The sequence below is a fragment of the Vanellus vanellus genome (genome assembly GCF_965231255.1).
Source record: "Vanellus vanellus genome assembly, chromosome: 3".
Classification (NCBI taxonomy): domain Eukaryota; kingdom Metazoa; phylum Chordata; class Aves; order Charadriiformes; family Charadriidae; genus Vanellus; species Vanellus vanellus.
The window spans coordinates 1,263,644-1,281,906 of NC_138907.1; the positions used below are offsets into that span (position 1 = coordinate 1,263,644).

Consider the following 18,263-nt stretch of genomic DNA (forward strand, 5'->3'; position numbering starts at 1 on the left):
GATAATGACAGAACTCTTGGTGCTGGGTGAAAATACTGTGGAACATAGCAACAACTGTTTGTAGCCTCAATTAATGTTTGCTATATACTAATTCTGCTTTGACAGTCTGTGAATGACTTCTGAAAAATGCTGGAGTCAACAACATGAGAGTAGGCTTGTTTTTTTTTCCTTTCAGTGAAGAGCCTAATGTTTTCATATTATTTCAAACATACAGGTTTATTCTTGTTAATAGCGATGCTTTAGGCACTAGAAGTCAACAACTGATGTGCATCATGCAACATCTGCAATTGATTAATGATGAACTAGCAGGACTGTGTGATTAGCACTGTGAATAAATGTTCCTTGTACTTACAGGGTTGTAAATATCGAAATGTATAGGATCTGTCTCATACACACTTTATTTAACAATGTTTACTTTTGGTTGCAGATCGCTGGATTTTTTGCATTATGTTTTCAAGCTTTTTCCAGTATGTATAATTACAGTTTTCGAGTTTGTATGCATGATGGGACGTAGTGCAGTTGTCAGCCAGAGTATTTAGATGTGATGCCCAAGGCAGTCAGTGACTCACAGGAGTATGCTATGGCTAGTTACCCTGGGCTGTTACCCTGAGGAGTTTGACTCCTCTCCTTGGCTACTTTTGGACTTTATATATTGCATACAGAAGTCCTTTGTTTATGTTCCACAGGGACAACAGCTCTAGTTGATGGTCTCGCTTGACTGCAAACATGCAAAAGATCCCAGACAGACATACATTGTCCTGAAACTTCACTGCAGAAGAATAGTAAGGCAGAAAAAAAGGACCTTTTAAGGGAAAATGTTAGCCCTAAAGACCTGGGTGTAGAGATAATGTTCCTACTAGGCAGTTCAACTAGATGATAATTGTAGGTCCCTTCCGACTGAAATAGTCTGGTTTACTGAGGAAGAAGAGGGTGTGGGGAAAAAAAGACCATTAGGGAACATCAGGATATTAACTAATAAGTCTTTACTATGGGAGCTAAAAAACCTGTTTCTCTTAGCCAACTTAATGTTGAGCTCATTAGTTACTTTGTGCTTCCCAGGCATCAAGCCCTCTAGGTAGAGCAGTACTTGGACTGTATGCATGTTGTAAGCACTGCATTCAGTTTGTTTTCTCTGTTCCCTCTAGTCAGAAGCTTTTGTGTAAAGCTTATGTTGAGATCACTAAGAGCCTTTATTGTCTGCAAATCTTTTTCAGGACAAAGACTTCTGTGTCATCCTTGTGCCACATCATGTGCCAGAGTTCCATCTGATCCAGAGTTTTATTCGGGTTGTCCCTTTCTGTACTTCCAAACTTGGTCATGAGCTTTATGTGTTCCACCGTGCAGGATTGCTCAAGTGAGTCATGTGCCTTGTGACAACAAATGATGTACTCTGAACTACTTCTATGGAATATACTTGCATCATCCAACCTAGCACCAGATGGGTATTCCTTTGCTATCTCAGACCAAGCTGGTATTCTGCATGGTATGGCACAACATCTTGCAAGAATGGTAGCTTAGGTCCCCAAAACAGTACAGTTGAATAGCGCAGGACTGTGCCTGGAGCAGTTAGGAGCAGAGCTAAGTAACTTAGTCTTTAGTAGTGCTACTGCAGCTGCTTTGCTTCCTGTTCTGGAGTGAATCCTAAGCCTACTCAGATGTATCTTCCACACAGCACTATACTAGACAGTATAGAAAATAGCCTTATATTTTCAGTGAAATAAAGTACTTAGTGACACGATTTTTAGTGAAACAAAAAATGAGATAATTAAAAATGTAGAAGCAAGCAGTCTTCTGACTACCAGTAATTATATATAGTTTCCTTTAAGTAAAAACACAAAGTGCAGCGAGAGGATTCATTTAAAATTTGTATGTGCAGTACTAACCTGATGAGTATTAGTACAGATAAGTAGCTTCTCTAGTCTGAAATACTGATGAACTGGGACACAAAACCTCTCTTGCTCTGACTTCCGTTAGGGGGTGTGAGTTTTCCAATGCTTTGTTTATACAACAACCCTAAACTGGCCCAAAGACCAAGCTTAAACTGTGGCACAGTTAGTGATTTTCCTTTTTTTCTGTGTGTGTCTTAATGTAGCTAAATATTGCATGGTTTCAGAGAAATACTTCTGTTTTAATTGCATACTTAATCACCTTTGATGGTATACAAATAGCTCATGCAGGAACTGGCTGGCTACTCTTGGACCTATGCAGAAGGTTTTTACCATGGGATGAAATTGGGCTTCTGTGTACTATGTAAGAATCCAGCTGGCTGAAGAAAAAGCCACTGGAGTAATTCCTGCTAATCTCAGTCACAGCTGTTCAGTAATCTACCAGTAGGATTGGTAGTCATATGTCCTCTTGTGATTTTGGTCAAAATTAAACTTGTTATCAAGCTTTTTTTTAAAAAAAAAAAATCTTACAATTCTGATGAAATTGTGTGTATTCCAAATGATACCAGCCCTTCCATGAGAACAGAATAGGGTCATTAGCATTTTCCACCTCTGGCCCTGCAGCTGTGCCGAAAAGTAAGGAAAAATAGCCTGTCGTTGAGGTTCAGGATCAGAAAAGCTATAGAAGAAACAAGATTAAGCTTTTGGAAAGTTTCTGAAGAACAAAAAACTCAGTGCACAGCAGCAGATATTCTCTTAGATAAAACCAAAATACAAAAAAAATAAAGATCGATATATTGTACTTGCACCAAGGGCTTTTGAAAGGCATGTGAGTGAAAAGGAAGTCACAGAAAATGGATTAAAAGAAAAACAGGGGTAAGAAGATGGGAATATGAAGACGTGAAAGGGCACAATCAGAAGAGGCACAGTCACAAAATGTGATACTGATTAGTAAAGGTTGTAAAAGGAATAAGAAAAAGTGTTAAGTACACAAAAAGCAAGAGCGCAGCAAATGGAAGTATAGGTCTGCTACTTAACTTTGAAGGAGAAAAAAATAACAGATGACAAGGCATAGGCTGAAATGCTTAATGGATACTTTTGCTCAATTTTCACTAAAAAGCATAATAATAATAGCAGCATCCTGGTCTCTGAGCAGTCAAAGGAATTGGGCATCTAGAATGAGTTAATTCATTGCTTGAAGAGAAATGAGCACAAATCTTGAATAGTCCTTCCTACTATTTCATACTCACAGTGGATTTGGTGGTTTTGTTTATTTTTGTTTAAACAAAAAAATCAGATTTCTGCATTTTCTTTTTTCCTCATATTAAAAAGTAGTTCATTACTGGCTCAGCTACCTTCTCTTGGATGTGGGTGGGGAGAAAACCCTGTGGAGTGGCAGGAAGAGAGCGTGCTCATGGCTTGCAGAGTGAACCATGTTGCTGGTCTTGCTGACCGTCATAGAATAGTTTGGCTTGGAAGGGATCTTCAAAGGCCATCTAGTCCAACCCCCAGCTATGAGCAGGGACTTTTTCAACTAGATCATAGAGCCCCATCCAACCTGACCTTGAATGTTTCCAGGGATGAAGCATCTGCCACCTCTCTGGGCAACCTGTTCCAGTGTTTCACCACCCTCATTGTAAAAAATGTCTTCCTTCTATCTAGTCTAAATCTTCCCTCTTTAGTTTAAAGCCATTATCCCTTGTCCTATCGCAACAGGCCCTGCTAAAAAGTTTGTCCCCATCTTTCTTATAAGCCCCTTCTAAGTACTGAAAGGCCCCAATAAGGTCTCCCCAGAGCCTTCTCCAGCTTAAACAACTCCAAGTCTCTCAGCCTGTCCTTGTAGGGGAGGTGTTCCAGCCCTCTGATCATTCTTGTCATCATCATCACTTGTTTGATCTTGCAATTAACTGTCTGTGGAACTGTGCTAACAAATGTGGAAACTAAGCTGACACTTATGTAGAAGTTGAAGATTACTTTGTAGTTTAGTAATCAAATGTATGCTTTTGAGCACTCAAGTAATTAAGTAGAAAATGATCAATGAGATTGAGCTGTGAAATTTCCCATAACATATCAGATATTTGGTAGGTTTGGGTGTTTTTTTTTTTTTTAAGGTACTAGTGCTGTTCATTAAAAATATTGTTGTGGTATAGGTTCCACAAAATCAGTCTCAATGTGACTGTGACTTAGGCTGAAGAATAGCATATACAAGTTTAAATTGAAAATAAGAACAACAGGAATGGAAATTACCCTACATGAATCACAAGTTTTTTAACTGTGGGTGGAAGAACTTAATTCTTGGAAATTAAATTGTAATTCAGTTCCATGAACAGCACTCTTTAAGTCCTTATTGTATGAGCCTTGTTTAACCAAGGAGGGTCAATGCCTTTAACAGTCAATGTGAGAGAGTTCCTCTGCTGCTGTAGGCTGTCACTGCGAAGTAAACTAGATAAGTGCCAGAATACTCTTGTCTGGAGCTAACATGTTGCTGGTTGTATATATTGCAGAAACATTTTTATATGATGTCACTGTTGTGTGATTACTAATTGGCAATCTTATGTTTATCAGAAGCATTTTATTCATGTAAGATTATCCTCATATATTACTGTTTGAAGAACTGAGGCCTAACACAAATGTTAGTAATTAGTTCTTGTTGGAAAAATTTGTTATTGCCTTTCTTTTGTATCATATCCAAGGATAACAGTTGTCTCTGTTTTATTTTCTCTTTCTTTTTTTTTTTTTTAACCTTTCTCTGTGTTTTTCTTTTTTCTTTTTTCCCATGTGTGTCTGCTGTTATGGATTATACTTTCATTTTAAAAGATTCTTTGCCTCCTTTCTCTGCTACCTCTTACATGAAGATTAAGTGATATCTGTGGTTATGGATATGGATAGTCATTGCTTTGTGGGATTGGGCTGTAGGTACATAAAGATTGAGTTTTTTGTAGTAGTTAAAGCAGCATTTTTGAGTTGTCTCAAGTAGATGCTGTGTGATCTCTTATGCTATCACACAATAAGTTAATGTATGCTTTTGGAACAATAATCATATAACAACTTCAACTTCTAAAAGATGTTTGCTGCTTGTGGAAGGCATGTTGTCTTAAGCATGGGAATTGTCATATTTAATTTGTCAGAGTGAACTTTTTCCTTTTTTTAATAGGTCACTCAGTGTAAGAAGGGCAACAACCAATGACATACTTGGTGTGAAAATGCTTGTTAAAACCCTTAGCTTGAATGAAAGTATATTGAATGACTTAAAGACATTTACTCTGGCTCGCAGGGATCCAGTGAGTATTTGTTGCAAATATACGTATAAGAGAACGGGTAAATACTGGTAAATACATCCAGAATTTATTACATTACTCTGAACTAGTATACTATATAGAGAGTATGTAGGTACTCAAGTCAGTACCAACAGTTGGTATAGGCTGTATTCAGCCTGACTTGATAGTTAATCTAACCTGTGTCCTATACTAACTACCCTCTTCTTTGGAGACTCCTCAAATGCAGGGACAGAAGCAGGCTGGATGCATTTTTTTTTTGGCCATCCACAGCCTAATTTGCGTTGCTGCTTTTTCTTGCATGCATGTCTGGTTGTGTGATGAACACGTACTTGTGTTTTGTCACGAGGGCTTCTTTCTTCCCATAATGGGGCCAGACATATGCCCATCAGACAGTAGGAAACATCTGCATCTGTGTTGTGTGATGGAAAACACTACATAGACAAAAAAACAAGCACTACCATTACCAATCATACAGCTGTAGGAAAATGCATTTTATACAACTATTGATGGAGAATATCTGTTTTAATTAATATTCTTTCATAAGATCAGAACTTAGCCCAGGACTAATTTACTGGCTGAGCCTATAGCACTCCTGTAGCAGCTAGATCCTAACTGAATCTTTAGTTCAGTAAAATTCTGTGTGGTCAAGAGTCCTGCCATATACACTGTTTAAACATTATGCCTTGAGCTATGGAAGAGTGGTTAAATTGAGGTAGTGTTTAGAATGTATACTGGGGGGAAAGTACTCTAACTGTGATCATGTGGCGAATTACACAGTTATGATTAAAAAGAAAGATTACTTAATGGAATAGGAAATGTGCATATGTCCCTTTTGCCTTGCAGGATGGGACCCCAGTACAGGCTTTCATAGCAGAAGTTTTGGATCAAGTAGTTGGCATTTCTGTCATTAGAGATGAAATGGTAAATTCTATTTCTGTGTTGTATGAAAAATTAATGCATAGCCTTCAACACTAAATGCTGAGTTTCATGCTTGCCACTGTACAGGTACCTCCTAACAAAGTGTATGTAAAAGATACTGCTTCTATAAACTTTCTTTCTCTCTTATGTGACTATGTAGACTGTATTATTTCCCTTCTTATAGATGATGATTGACACACAGGAAAAAAAAAAAAATCCTGGTATTTGCAAGATGCTGATGTAGGAGGCATACTTTCAGAACTCATCTCTTTTTGGTTCTTCAGCACACAGCCATTTTGCCTCTAAATATGTTTGTAATCACTTGTTTTGCCCCCTAATTTCCAAAGTCAATAAGCAGTTTTGCCATGCATACTGTGAAGAATAGTAGTTGTCCTTCTAGATTTGCTTTCTTAACTTTTTTCCCCAAGAGTAGATTCTGAGTGATTATGAATCACACACTTAACTTCAAAACAAATAAAAAGCATATGCTGTAATGGAGTAAAAGAAAAAAGCCAATGTTGCACATTATTCTTGAAAAGTAAATGTTCTTTAAGGCTTACTTCTGTGGTGTTCTGCTGTTACTGAAAAGGTAGATTTTAGATTGTTCAACAGCTGTAATGCTCAGTTAACATCTATAAAAGCTCAGTTTTTAGACTACAGAGTAGTCTCTCTCATTTTCAAAAATAACTCTTAATTATATTAAGAGCATTGAAATAAGAGGATGTAGTAATTTCTCTTGAGTATATGAATGTGTAAAAATCTCACCTTATCACTTCAACAGGGAAGACTTGTTGGAGGACATTTATTCCACAGCTCTTCTCTGTAGAATTCCCCTTTTTCAGTTTAAGTTTTGTGAGAGGATAGCCTAGGCTCCTCTGTCTTGAACTCAGCAAAACAGAGTATTTTACTTCTCTCTTTTCCCCCTCTGTGAATGTCTTAACCTGTATCAGATGTTATTGTGAAAGGGTCAAATATGCATTCCCTGTAAATAAAGGTGGGCAAACTGCAAGAATAGATTTTTGATGGAATGAAAAGATTTTTCAAGAAAAATATGTTCAGTCAGTATGCTTTGAGAATAACTTGCAAAAGCACTTAATTTCAGTGTTCAAATTTAGTTCTTTAATTCAAAGAAAGCAACTCATTGGCACTTGCTAAAATATTGTAAATGCAGCTGTTTCATGACTACTGATTTCCAAATTCTTATTTTCCAGGATATTGAGTATATTCGATCACATTACAACATTGAAGATTTTATTAATTTTAATCACCACCAGCAAGAGGAACATGGACATCTTTACCACTTTGTCTTAAATCCTATATTTTGTCACTACGCAAAACATTTTCTAAAGGAGATTCTTCGCTTGGCCCACAAATCCTCTCTTTACTATCCTATTTATCCACAATATGCAGAAGGCAAGGTAAGAAGAAAGTTATTTGTATTTTTTATATTAAATATTATCACTCTTTCTCTTTGCTTCTGTGAATGGCTGTAAATGGGAATTTTTTTAGCAACCTGCAGCAAATTAATTTCTTTTCTTCTTGCATGATATAATCTGCACTTATGGACATAGCTGTTGTATTGTAGGGTTAGTTGTAGTGCACTCAGTAGTGCATGTGAGTCCAGACTTACCTAGTATCTTCAGGAAGTATGTGGAGGAGCAGAAATTTGAAGCATACTTGGCCTTGGCTCTTTACCGAGTCTGTGAAGAGAGAGAAGCCTTTCCTGGGGGGTGGTTCCTTCTGAGCTGAGTCACTCTCTGCAAATGTCTGTTTCTCAATTGAATTTAGAGAATCCTAGGGTAACTGTTGTCTAAATGTAGCTAGATGTCTTAAGTTATGTGCATTAGTATGTTGCCCTGGGAGCAGCACACTAAAGGAATAATTTTTTGCTACCTCCTCACTTGTTTCTGGGAGAAGTATATCTGCTGCTTACCCACATAGGTTTGTGTGTTGCTGTTGCCTTGTGCATTGTCAGCTCCCTCTGTAAATGTGCTGTAGTACTGATAGGCAAGTTTTTGCCCTGTCCTGTTCATTCCCAAGAGATCGGTTCTAGGATGAAGTACCAAGCATCCCGTGTTCCCACTCCTGCCTAAGTAGGACCCTGTGTCTGAGTTGTAAGCTGTAGCTTGGGTTTGATTTCGTTTCTTGCCTTTGTGTTGGATGTATAGGTGTAGACACAAGAAACTTGCAACTCATCAACTTAGACCAACATAAGTTTTTATTTAGTTGCTTTTAACATGCCAATACACCTGGTATATTTTTGTCACTTGCAAATCAGTTATCAATCAGGTTTTAAAAGACAAGGTATAAAGCACATAAAGTATCTTTATATTTAAGTGATTTGTATTTCCTGTCATAGTTTAATATTAGAATCTGATCAAGTTGTACTGTGCCACATACCACCACTCAGCTGCATAATGAATTTTGAGAGGTACTGGTATTTGTTTAGAATCAGGAGAATTGGAGGGTGTGGAAGGAAAAAGGAAGGATACCACTGGGCATAACCTAGCATGAGAAAATGCAAGGGGACAATATTGAAAACACATCCAGGTGGTTTATAAGAACTCTTCAAAAGTGATTTAGGTATTCTAGACTGTGTTTCACCGAAACTCAGTGGGACCGAGGTACCTCATCATCATTCAAAATGTTACTTGTGTTTCTGCAAATGCCACAGGAGAATCACAAGAACCTAATGCTATGTGAGAAAATTCATTTCCCATAATGTAATTTGTGAAAGCAAAATAAAAGATTATTTCAAGAATACTCATGTGTGAGTCTACTCATCAGTCGCATCAGAAAAGGGAACCCAAGGTAAAATTTTCAAACATGCCAACTCATTGGTGTGTAGCCATCTAAAGCTACTATCTGGCCCAGCCTAATCACCTAGGCTCCTGCCGACATAAGTGGAGAAAACACAGTGCATCCAGAGGGCAGTTCATCCATCGATCATAACTGCCTATCTTAGGATAGAAAGAATTGCCCTCTGGAGGGTGTCTGCATGGCTAGCGAAAGTAAGCACCTAGCTTTTAGATGGTGACTGAGATGAATTCTGTCCTCAGTGACTTAAGTGTTTTTGGAGTCACCAGTGTTTTTAACATAGGAATTTTGACAGGTTGGACATAGGTACATTTTTCAGAAGGATGTTTTTTCCGTCACTTTTGTGGAGTTCTATTAAGTGTTCTCTTGAGGAACCAATGTCCTTGTGTAGCATTAGGTTCTGAGATTCTTAAGAGGCACTTACAAAAATGCAGTTTAATGGCAGTGAATGGAAGAGAAAAGTTAAATCCTTCTAATGATTCCAGGTTTGGTCTATTTCCAGGCTACAGAGTTCCTTTAAGTTACTTTCTTATCATTGCTTTCTAATAAGTGGTAAATGTGCTATTTTACTCAGTTCTCAACATAATAATGTCAAGTTTTTTCAGTATTTGTGGATGGAACTGTACTTCAATGTAATTTAGTTTGCATTACTGTTCATTCCCTATTTCCTGTAATTCTCTTATTTTTTTTCCCTTTCATGTCATAAATTATGACAGAGCCAGTCATGCTGTAATAAATGGAACACAGCTATTTCTAATGATCCATGCTATTCACATTAGCATTAGGGGTTTTGTTCACTTCACGTTTATGCCAGTTTATTAACATTTATCACTTGGATGAAATTGACATTTTAGTCGGTATAGAATTTCTATATAAATTCATAACCATTCTTTGCCAAACAAGCAAAGGTTAGCAGTAAGCAGATAACATAGCTTAATGAGGTCAAATCAAGCTGATTCATGATCACTATGGAGAAAAATATCCTCCTGGGGAAAATACTTGTGCTGAAAAATCCCATAAACCAAACCACTTGTTTATCTGTCATTCCCACAGAGATAGTAATGTAATCACTCTCATAATTATCTTCATTAGTGTCAGGAATTATCTGCAATTCATTCCTCTGCTCTGAGTATGTTTGTTTATTTGCTGATTTTTCTCTCAGATTTAGCCAACAGAGCTAAGAATTTTGTATTTGCAAAGCCATACAACAGACATCTGTGATACACTGTTCTGACATTCTCTCTGCTGAAATATAGATCGCTGTCTTTCAGTTTCAGAATCCCTGTGCCCATTCCCTGACATCTGCCCTTCATTACATGGTTCCCGTGCGACCAAGACGACAGATTGTCTATCCTCTGGAAGAGCTTGGCATAAATGCTCCATCAGAGCAGGTCTCTAAGGATCAGGTGGGTAACAGAAGCAGCAGCAGGCAAGAGGCATCGTGCCAGCTAATGCAGGGTTTGGCAGATGGGATGGCATTACCATCTTAGTGTTGATAGGTTGCTTCTTAATTACATTGAACATGGTGTCCATACCCTTACAATCCCAGCTTTGCTTCTACACGACCGTCGGTTCTTCTGAGCTTGAATTTCAAACGCATTACAAACAGCAATCACTGAACTATAACAATTACATACTAAATGCTTACATTTAAACAGTATTTTTTCATTACGTTACTTTTCAAACTCCCAACACATTTTAAATATTCTGACTTACTGTTTAGCCCTTCTTCCTGTTAAGTTGGTTTTTAGGTGTGCTTCTGACTATTTCTATAAAAACTGCTTAAGTCAATTTTATTTTTCCAGTCCCAAAGTGAGGTTTCTTCCATGCATAAGATACGTCAAAATATCAAGAATGATTTAACAGCAAAGGAAAAGTCTGTTTTTACTACCAAACTGTTCTTATTTGCATAGCACTCATGCAGTCCTGAGGTTCTAAACTAAAAGTCTCTTAAAATTTCATTTGTTAAATAACTTGCACTTTATTCTGTCTTACATTTTTAAGTAACTGAAATTTCATGTGAAGATGGTTCCTCCCAAGAGTAACTAGCAAAGCTGAAATATTACCAAAAGCACCATCAGTGATGGATACTCTCAGTAGGTAGCTGTAATTTCCTAAAGAAACATAATTAGGGAGCTTTATGTCTGTCTACTAACTTCCAGTTGGCTGAGATGTGCTCCCATATAATATCTTTAGTGCTGTCCTTTTTACAGTTAGTGAGTAATTTTTGGCATCTAAAACTCTTAATTAGGCAGCAGTTGGCAAAGCAAAATCTGAAACGTGGCTGAGGCCATTGATCTGAGTTCGGTTTCGTTGAACAGTCTTCCCTCAACATGCACATCCCTGCCTTCCTCTTTTCCACAGAATAAACTATCTGATGCTTTTCTTTATACTGTTTCCTATTTTATCTTTGAAGTAAGCTGTTGCTCTCTTACTAAACGAGCTCATCTTGGTGTTTTTGTTGGAAAATCACAAACTTCCTATGTTTAAGAGACTTGCAAATCCGTTGTCTGGTCCATTCCTGAGGATTTTCAAGACTTGCAGGTAGTGAGATAATTGTTTAAAATCTTGAAACATTAATGAATTTCTGTTTAATAAAATGTGCAAGATTTCCACTAGCAAAGTTTTGCTGAAAAAAATGAAGGCTAGCCACTGTATAAGTATCCATGCATACGCGCCCACATTAAATATAGATTTTTTGACAGACTGTGTTCTATCAAAACTGACATCTGGGGTTGATCCCTAGGTGGTAACTTGAGGATAAAGCTAGTCCGCTACTGCTGCCTGTAGTTTTCTGAAATAACAAGAATTTGAAACCATACGAAGCTAAATTGACTCTTCTGTTGAGTGAATGAAATGACCTTTGGCCACCATACGTTGGGCAAAGCTTTATAACTTATGAGGTTACTTACCATAGGGGACTGAGTATACTCGTGCAAGTAAGAAGCTGGTGCTGCTTTCAGATCTCTGATGTTTTGTTAGCTCTGGTAGTAGCCAGGCATAAAGCATTTGCTCTCTCCCTGCTCTAACGTTTCAGAAAGGAAGATTGATCCCCATCAATAATCTTGCTCTTTCCTGCAAAATCCTGCAGCTAAGTTGCAAATAAAATGAGGTGTACTTTATAAAATCAATATAATAAAATTTCAGTAGGCACAAAATTATTATATTTCTACCTTTTTGTAGCAATCAGAAGGCCTGCTCAGACGCTCTGTAAACAGAAAGACACAATCTGTGTTGCAAAGAGCAAAATATCTCACCAAGAACTTAAATGTGACAACTCTGCAAAATGGAAAAGCTGAGAGTTGTCACCTTTAAAAATACTGTGAGACAAGGTGAGATACGTTTTGGTCGTAGAAGATGCTAGCAGGCTAGGAAGTGAGGTAAAGGGGAAATGGAAAAACAATGTCATAAGGAAAGTGTGGAGAAGAGAGGGAGAAAAGTGAAAGGCAGTCAAAGAGGCCGGAGTAGGAATTAGTGGGAAGTTGTCTGAGGCAAGCACCTGGAGAAAATGTCTATCATCTTTGTTACAGTGGTTTTATACGAGACGGGGCAGGATCTTGCAGGATCTGTAGAGCTTTGGGCAAGCAGGAATTCCAGGTGGTTGAGACTGCTCCTCATTTCTGTATTCTAGCTCACCAAGCTTGTTTTAGCTGAGGCAGCTTTGCCGCCTTGTACTAAAAAGCAGTTCTTTCTGACACTAACCCATGCCTGCTTTGTGCCTGGAAGCTGGAGAACATGTTACCGTTGTAATTCTTGTTTTAGATAGCTCTGCAATGATGGTGAGATTTTTTTCACCAAAAACTACAATACAAAGATTATAAATGCAAGTCAATTTCAGAAATGTAAAATTTTTGTTTGATTGCTTGTCCTAATTAATTGCTTGAGTATCTATTGCTTATGATGGAGATAATTGTAATGAAATTCTTGCTTTGATACCCACAAGATGCCCCTTGATATCTAGCCATCAACATCTGCTTCTCATCTACTGCTTTTTCAGCTTCCTGCCTTCCTCTTGTTCCAGCCTTTTTTGAGTGCGTGCTCTCTCTCCTTTTCTTGCTGCAAAATTTATTTTTCACCGGTAACAGCTTGGGGCTGAGCAGCTCAGCCATTCAGTGTCTAAGCAGAGCTCTTGATTTGTGCATATATATCTCTGTAGGCCATTAGTGGCTTAGTATCTTAGAGAGAGTGCACAGTGGGAGCCCTGGGGCTCAATCAGTTTGTGTATCTCTAATACGTTCCAGCCTGCTTGTGAGCATGAAGAGATTCACTCATAAATATTGACCCAGTACAGATAACTCAACCAGGACCCAAAAGGACTCTTTCCGGTTTCCTTTCTCCAAAGCCAGAAGCAAAAGCAGCAATCTAAATCAGAAAAGTGTTGCCCTCAGCTAATTCCCATGTGTTGCCAGTCCAGATGGATCTCGGCTGTGCTGGAAAGGTGGTTTTCCTGCAGGTCTGGATCGGTTGTTACAGACAAATGAGCACCAGAAATGTTAAGTCTGTAGTAGCCTGTTCTCGTCGTCCCTCTGTCAAATCTCTCTAGTCTACTGCAGTGTAGTCTATTCTACTGCAGTGTCTGGAAAAATCAAAAAGGGGAAGATCCCCTGCGCCACCCTGCCACAGGTTTCTGACCTTCTCACTTCTGTTTTTAGCAGGTAGCGTGAGCTGTATTTCGTGCTGTCTAAGAAAGCGTAGGTCCTTTTTCCTGTAGTCTCTCTGGGACAGCTAGATGTAAGGTAGAAAGATTTACTGTTAAAATCCAGAAATTTATCATATAAAAACATAATTTACCATTACCTGAAAGACTAGCTGCAGCTTTCCAGCCACCCTGTTCTCCCTGTGTCCTTGTGATATTTCTTCTGGTTCAAGATTGTTTCTAGTTTGAGCCAAGCTTTTGGTTTGCGTTGCCTCTTTGTTTATTGTCAAAATGACTGACTATGAAGAAATACAGTGTTTAGGAACTTAATTGTTCCTCGTTTCTGTCCGGCCTTTTTATTAAAGCTTTGTTTAGGTTTTAAGGCAACCACAAGCCTTTTCACTCCCTCACATCTCTGCTGCTTCATCTCTGCATCAGAAGACCTGTCACTTCCCAAGCAGTGCCTTTCCATTTCATAAAGGACTGCCAGTTTGTATGAACATAGTAATATCTTCCTATAACAGTCACTAATGACAGAGAATGTTTTTACCCCACTCCTTGAGATGGCAAATACATTTTACTGCTGATTTTCATTGTCTGTTCCTACAAAACTCGCTATCTCCCATTGCTCTGCTGAAGAGATTTGGATAAATCAGGTAAGGACTGACTGAGAAGACACAGAGAGGGAGGCATTAAACTCCCTTGTCTCCCGTTGCAGCCCTCTGGAATGGCACAGACGCTAACGATCTTATTTGCGTCTTAATCCTGGAAGTGCCCAGACTTCAGGATGCCTGTTCAGCCCATGCCTCTGCAGCAAGCGTATCATAGGTTCCACATATTAGCTGAAAATTGCATCAGGCCATGCATCTGCCATGCTCTAGGGTTTCATGACACAGACCTGAAAAAGCTCCTGTCTGCTCATTAGATCAAACACTTTCTACAGCTGTTCCAAATCAAAAGGAAATCTCTGATTTCTGTATTCTGAATCAGTAACCAGTATTGAAGCGCCAATTGGCAGAAGATCCAAAGATTCAAAATCTTAATTCCCACAGTGTTAAACCAGATTAGATTATTATTGTTTTGCACATCTGTCAGTCATTTCAGTCATGTTACATTAGAAAACAGTTGGTTACAACAGAATACTAAATATCTTATAAAGTGCTGCTGGCCTTTACGGTGCATGTAATTATTGATGGAGTAGAAAACTATATAGATAATTAAATAATTTTTAATGATATCTTCATAAATAAACAATTTATAAACTTGTTTGCTTTCTCACCATCTGGGAGCATTCTGTTATCCATCTGTTTCATGTAATTATCAATAAAAGGGAAGAAAAGGTGATATAATTAACAAAAATAACTGATCCACAATGAAGAACAAAAATGTCACACATCTGTTGAATTATTTTCTTGTTTCTGTCCTTTCATTATTATTCATGCTATTAGGATTATTATTTTCTTTTTATTTCATGGTTGCATTCAAGCTGTGAGGTTTTATTGCACAGTTCAGAATTGTTTTCTGCAATAGCTCATAAGAAGATGACAACAAATATTAAAGCATTGCAGAAGCCCATGCGGTGTTGTATAAATCTATTTAACACAAACAATGAACAAACCCCAACACTTTCTCAATTAATGTTGTACTTCTCAAGTGATGCTACAGGTGCATTACAGGAAATGTTTAAATCTGAACAAGAAGCAGTGAGGGAAGGAGAGTCAGGCAAAAAGCTGGAGTCAGATGCTCAGCTTAGCTTTGTGTTCTCTGAGCTAGTCGACTTTAAACTTGCTCAAGAGTTGAGTGTTGCCAGGATGGCTGGATAGATGTCCAAGAAATGACCTGGGGATAGAATGCCTGTCTGTACAGCAGTGAGTTCTGTACTCCTTCAGTGGCCATGACTTCATTTCTGCATGATTAAACAGTGTGCTTTCTCAGCAGTCCTTTATTTAAAAAAAAAAAAAAACCAAACCAAAAGACACAAAACCTCCAAACAAAAATAACTTTCATGTTACCTTCTTTAATCTGCTATTGGAGATTATAAATTTTCCTCAAGAAACTTAGTTGAAAGTTGGTTTACCTGACTGAAAAGCACACGGAGGTCCTTATCAGGATAAATACTGTTTTGAATCTGAAGAGAAGACCTCATGTACATGGAATTCAGTAATGCAGTGCATGAAAATGTGCTACCTTTTGTTCTGAGCAGTGGCATCAGCTGTGGGAGGTGGTATCCTGCTCCTTCATACTTGCATTGCTTGGCAGGTTATGTGAATCGAACTATTGTCACTGGAATGGTAAAGTCTGCTTAATTCGTATGTGACGAGTTAGTCTTAATAGCATTAGCCTTTTTCAAAAGGGATTTTTCCTTTACCATTTTGAGCAAAACTTGCAATGTCCTCTTTTCCCCTCAAAGTAGTCTTGAAGCTTTCGCTGTCCCATTATCAGTGGTGTGTACTGTTTTACAAATGTATAGCCGGTGGACTCCATGACTCTCTGGACCTTCTAGAAGGGTGTTGCAAAAATGAGAAGCTAAGAAAAGCAGGTCTGTTGTCTGTATTCTTACACTGTCTGGGCGTAGTTCTGTGCTACCACAGCAAACCATTTGGGGTCAGAACATGAGAAAAGGCTGACAACTTGCCCTCCTGTTTGTAGTCTGGGAAAAAGAGAAGCTTAACCACGGAAGAAAGGTAAATGTTAATGTAAGATCCAAGAAGAAATTGGAATATAAGGCACTGGTAAGTTAAGTTTTCAGTGCCTGTATGCATGTATTTTTGTGTGTTTACTTGATTCAACGCTGATGCTTATGGCAAGTGCTATGAATAAATGGCCTGACAGAAGTTTAAAATAATGTAAAATGAGAGAAAATAATTAAGATTTATAAAATGTTTTTAAACAATACCTCATTGTTTTTAGAGTAATCTTATGACTTGTTCCTCTGAGGTGTATGTTCATACATATTCTTTGTATTGCAGAAGATAAATGGGTTGCAAGTGTAAGCACTGTCCTGAACTATTCTCTATTAAACAAGTCAATTGTAAAGTTACAGGACTTTAAAATAGAATAAAATGCATCTTGTTGACATGGTTTCTTTAAAAAAAAAAAATATAAAAAAATTTCGCTATCAGGTAAAACTGAGAACAAATCTAAAACATTTTCAGGCTTGACCTTGACAGAAGCTTTCCCTCTTGAGGGAGCTCATTTAGAAAGGAAAATAAAGCAGATACATATGAGTGTTTGTACAGGAAACTCTTCTTTAGATGTTAGTGTCTCCCCGAGCAAACTTCACTCTGTAGCTGCTACTTTCTTAGGCCAGCTAGTTAGAAGTTGTCCTAACTTTTTACTTGTATGTCAGTGTCTGTGTAGTTGGGACATACCTGGCTATACCTTCCTCAGTAATTACTGGAAAAAATTGGATGGGATCTTGTATGATTTGGATCAGCAGCCCAGACAGAGCACAATCCATTACCTTGACAAATCAAGGAATAAGAATAGAAGACTCAGAACTTATATACTGACAGTTAATGCCTTGCTGTCAAGGTGGAGGAAAGCAGAGGAAAAGGAAGGGATGTTTCCAACACATGACTGCAAGTCCCAGCTAGTCTGGAGCGGGTAGGTAGAAAAACTTAGCTCAGTTGCATTTAAAAGATAATGAAAACAAGGAGTTAAAATAAGCAGATTTTAAAACATGGGGGGAAGGCTGTGTACAACAGAACAATCTGTTCTGAACAAGCAAAGCTCTTTGCTTCTAACTGAACAATTGAAAGAAATTGAGGGAGTGAGGCATTTCCCACCTTATACATCCAGAGAGAAATGTCAAGAAGGTGGACAGGTACAGACACAAGTACTATAAAGCAACAAAGCCTCCGCTTTGGAGTGCCTGCCCACCTGAAGCGCAAATGTGTGTAAGAGCACATCTCAATGCGGCTCACGGACCTGCAGCTCCTGGGGAGTATCCATTCCCCATCATGGTCTGTATGCATTACCACAGAAATGGTTAGCCAGCCTTCTGTAGATGCCTTCTCCAACTGTACTCCCTAAGAAAAGTTGAAAGTGCACTGAATTACAAAGAGTGGTTAAGAAAAGCTGTTGGTGCTATTTTACTTTATAGCTGTCTGCCTTACAGCAAAGTGTGTTCTGACTTTGTAGAAAATATGTAGTAATAGGTTTCGTTTTGGCTCAGTTTCAGTTGTGTATGAATTCGGTTGAGGCACTGGAAATGTGCTCAAGTGGCTAAAATGCAAAAGGTTTTTGATGGAATTTTTTTTAATCATTAAGCCTCTACTAAGAAAACAGAGAATAAATATAGCAAAGACAGCCTAGGTAGGATGGGTAAGAGAAGTCCCTTCTTAAATGTCAAGATTTACCTATCAAAGTTAAAACGGGAGCGTTCCTAAGTATTATAGTTTGTATACGAACACATTGGTTTTACAAACAAAGGCTTGGTGTGTGTAGTTTTCATTTAACCAGGGAAGTAGTATTAATTTTTAAAGAAGTAACTATTGCTTAAGATGCTATTGTGTTTGAGTAATGAATTTTTAATGCTTTTGTAGTACGGGCATGGATTAAAATCTATTATTTATTGTACCTCCACTTGGTTGGTAAAGGTGATGATTTTATAGCACCAGTAGTCATGCAAACACGGTCATTCTGAACCGATGGCTGATAATAAATTTCCTTACTGTAAATGTCAGTGGGTTTTGTGTGTTGCTGCCATTACATCTTGTTTGGAAG

General features: G+C 38.1%; 1 protein-coding gene across 1 annotated transcript in view; it reads left to right on the forward strand.

Annotated features, from left to right (window-relative positions):
- The window catches only part of CFAP61 (cilia and flagella associated protein 61), a gene marked incomplete at its 5' end in the record, with an annotated part of 116,424 nt that overhangs the window by 24,433 nt on the left and 73,728 nt on the right, over positions 1 to 18,263 (forward strand). Inside the window, 6 exon segments of the mRNA XM_082480634.1 lie at positions 428 to 467; positions 1,215 to 1,354; positions 5,041 to 5,167; positions 6,008 to 6,085; positions 7,294 to 7,500; positions 10,171 to 10,305. Coding sequence (XP_082336760.1) covers positions 428 to 467; positions 1,215 to 1,354; positions 5,041 to 5,167; positions 6,008 to 6,085; positions 7,294 to 7,500; positions 10,171 to 10,305 — 727 coding nt within the window.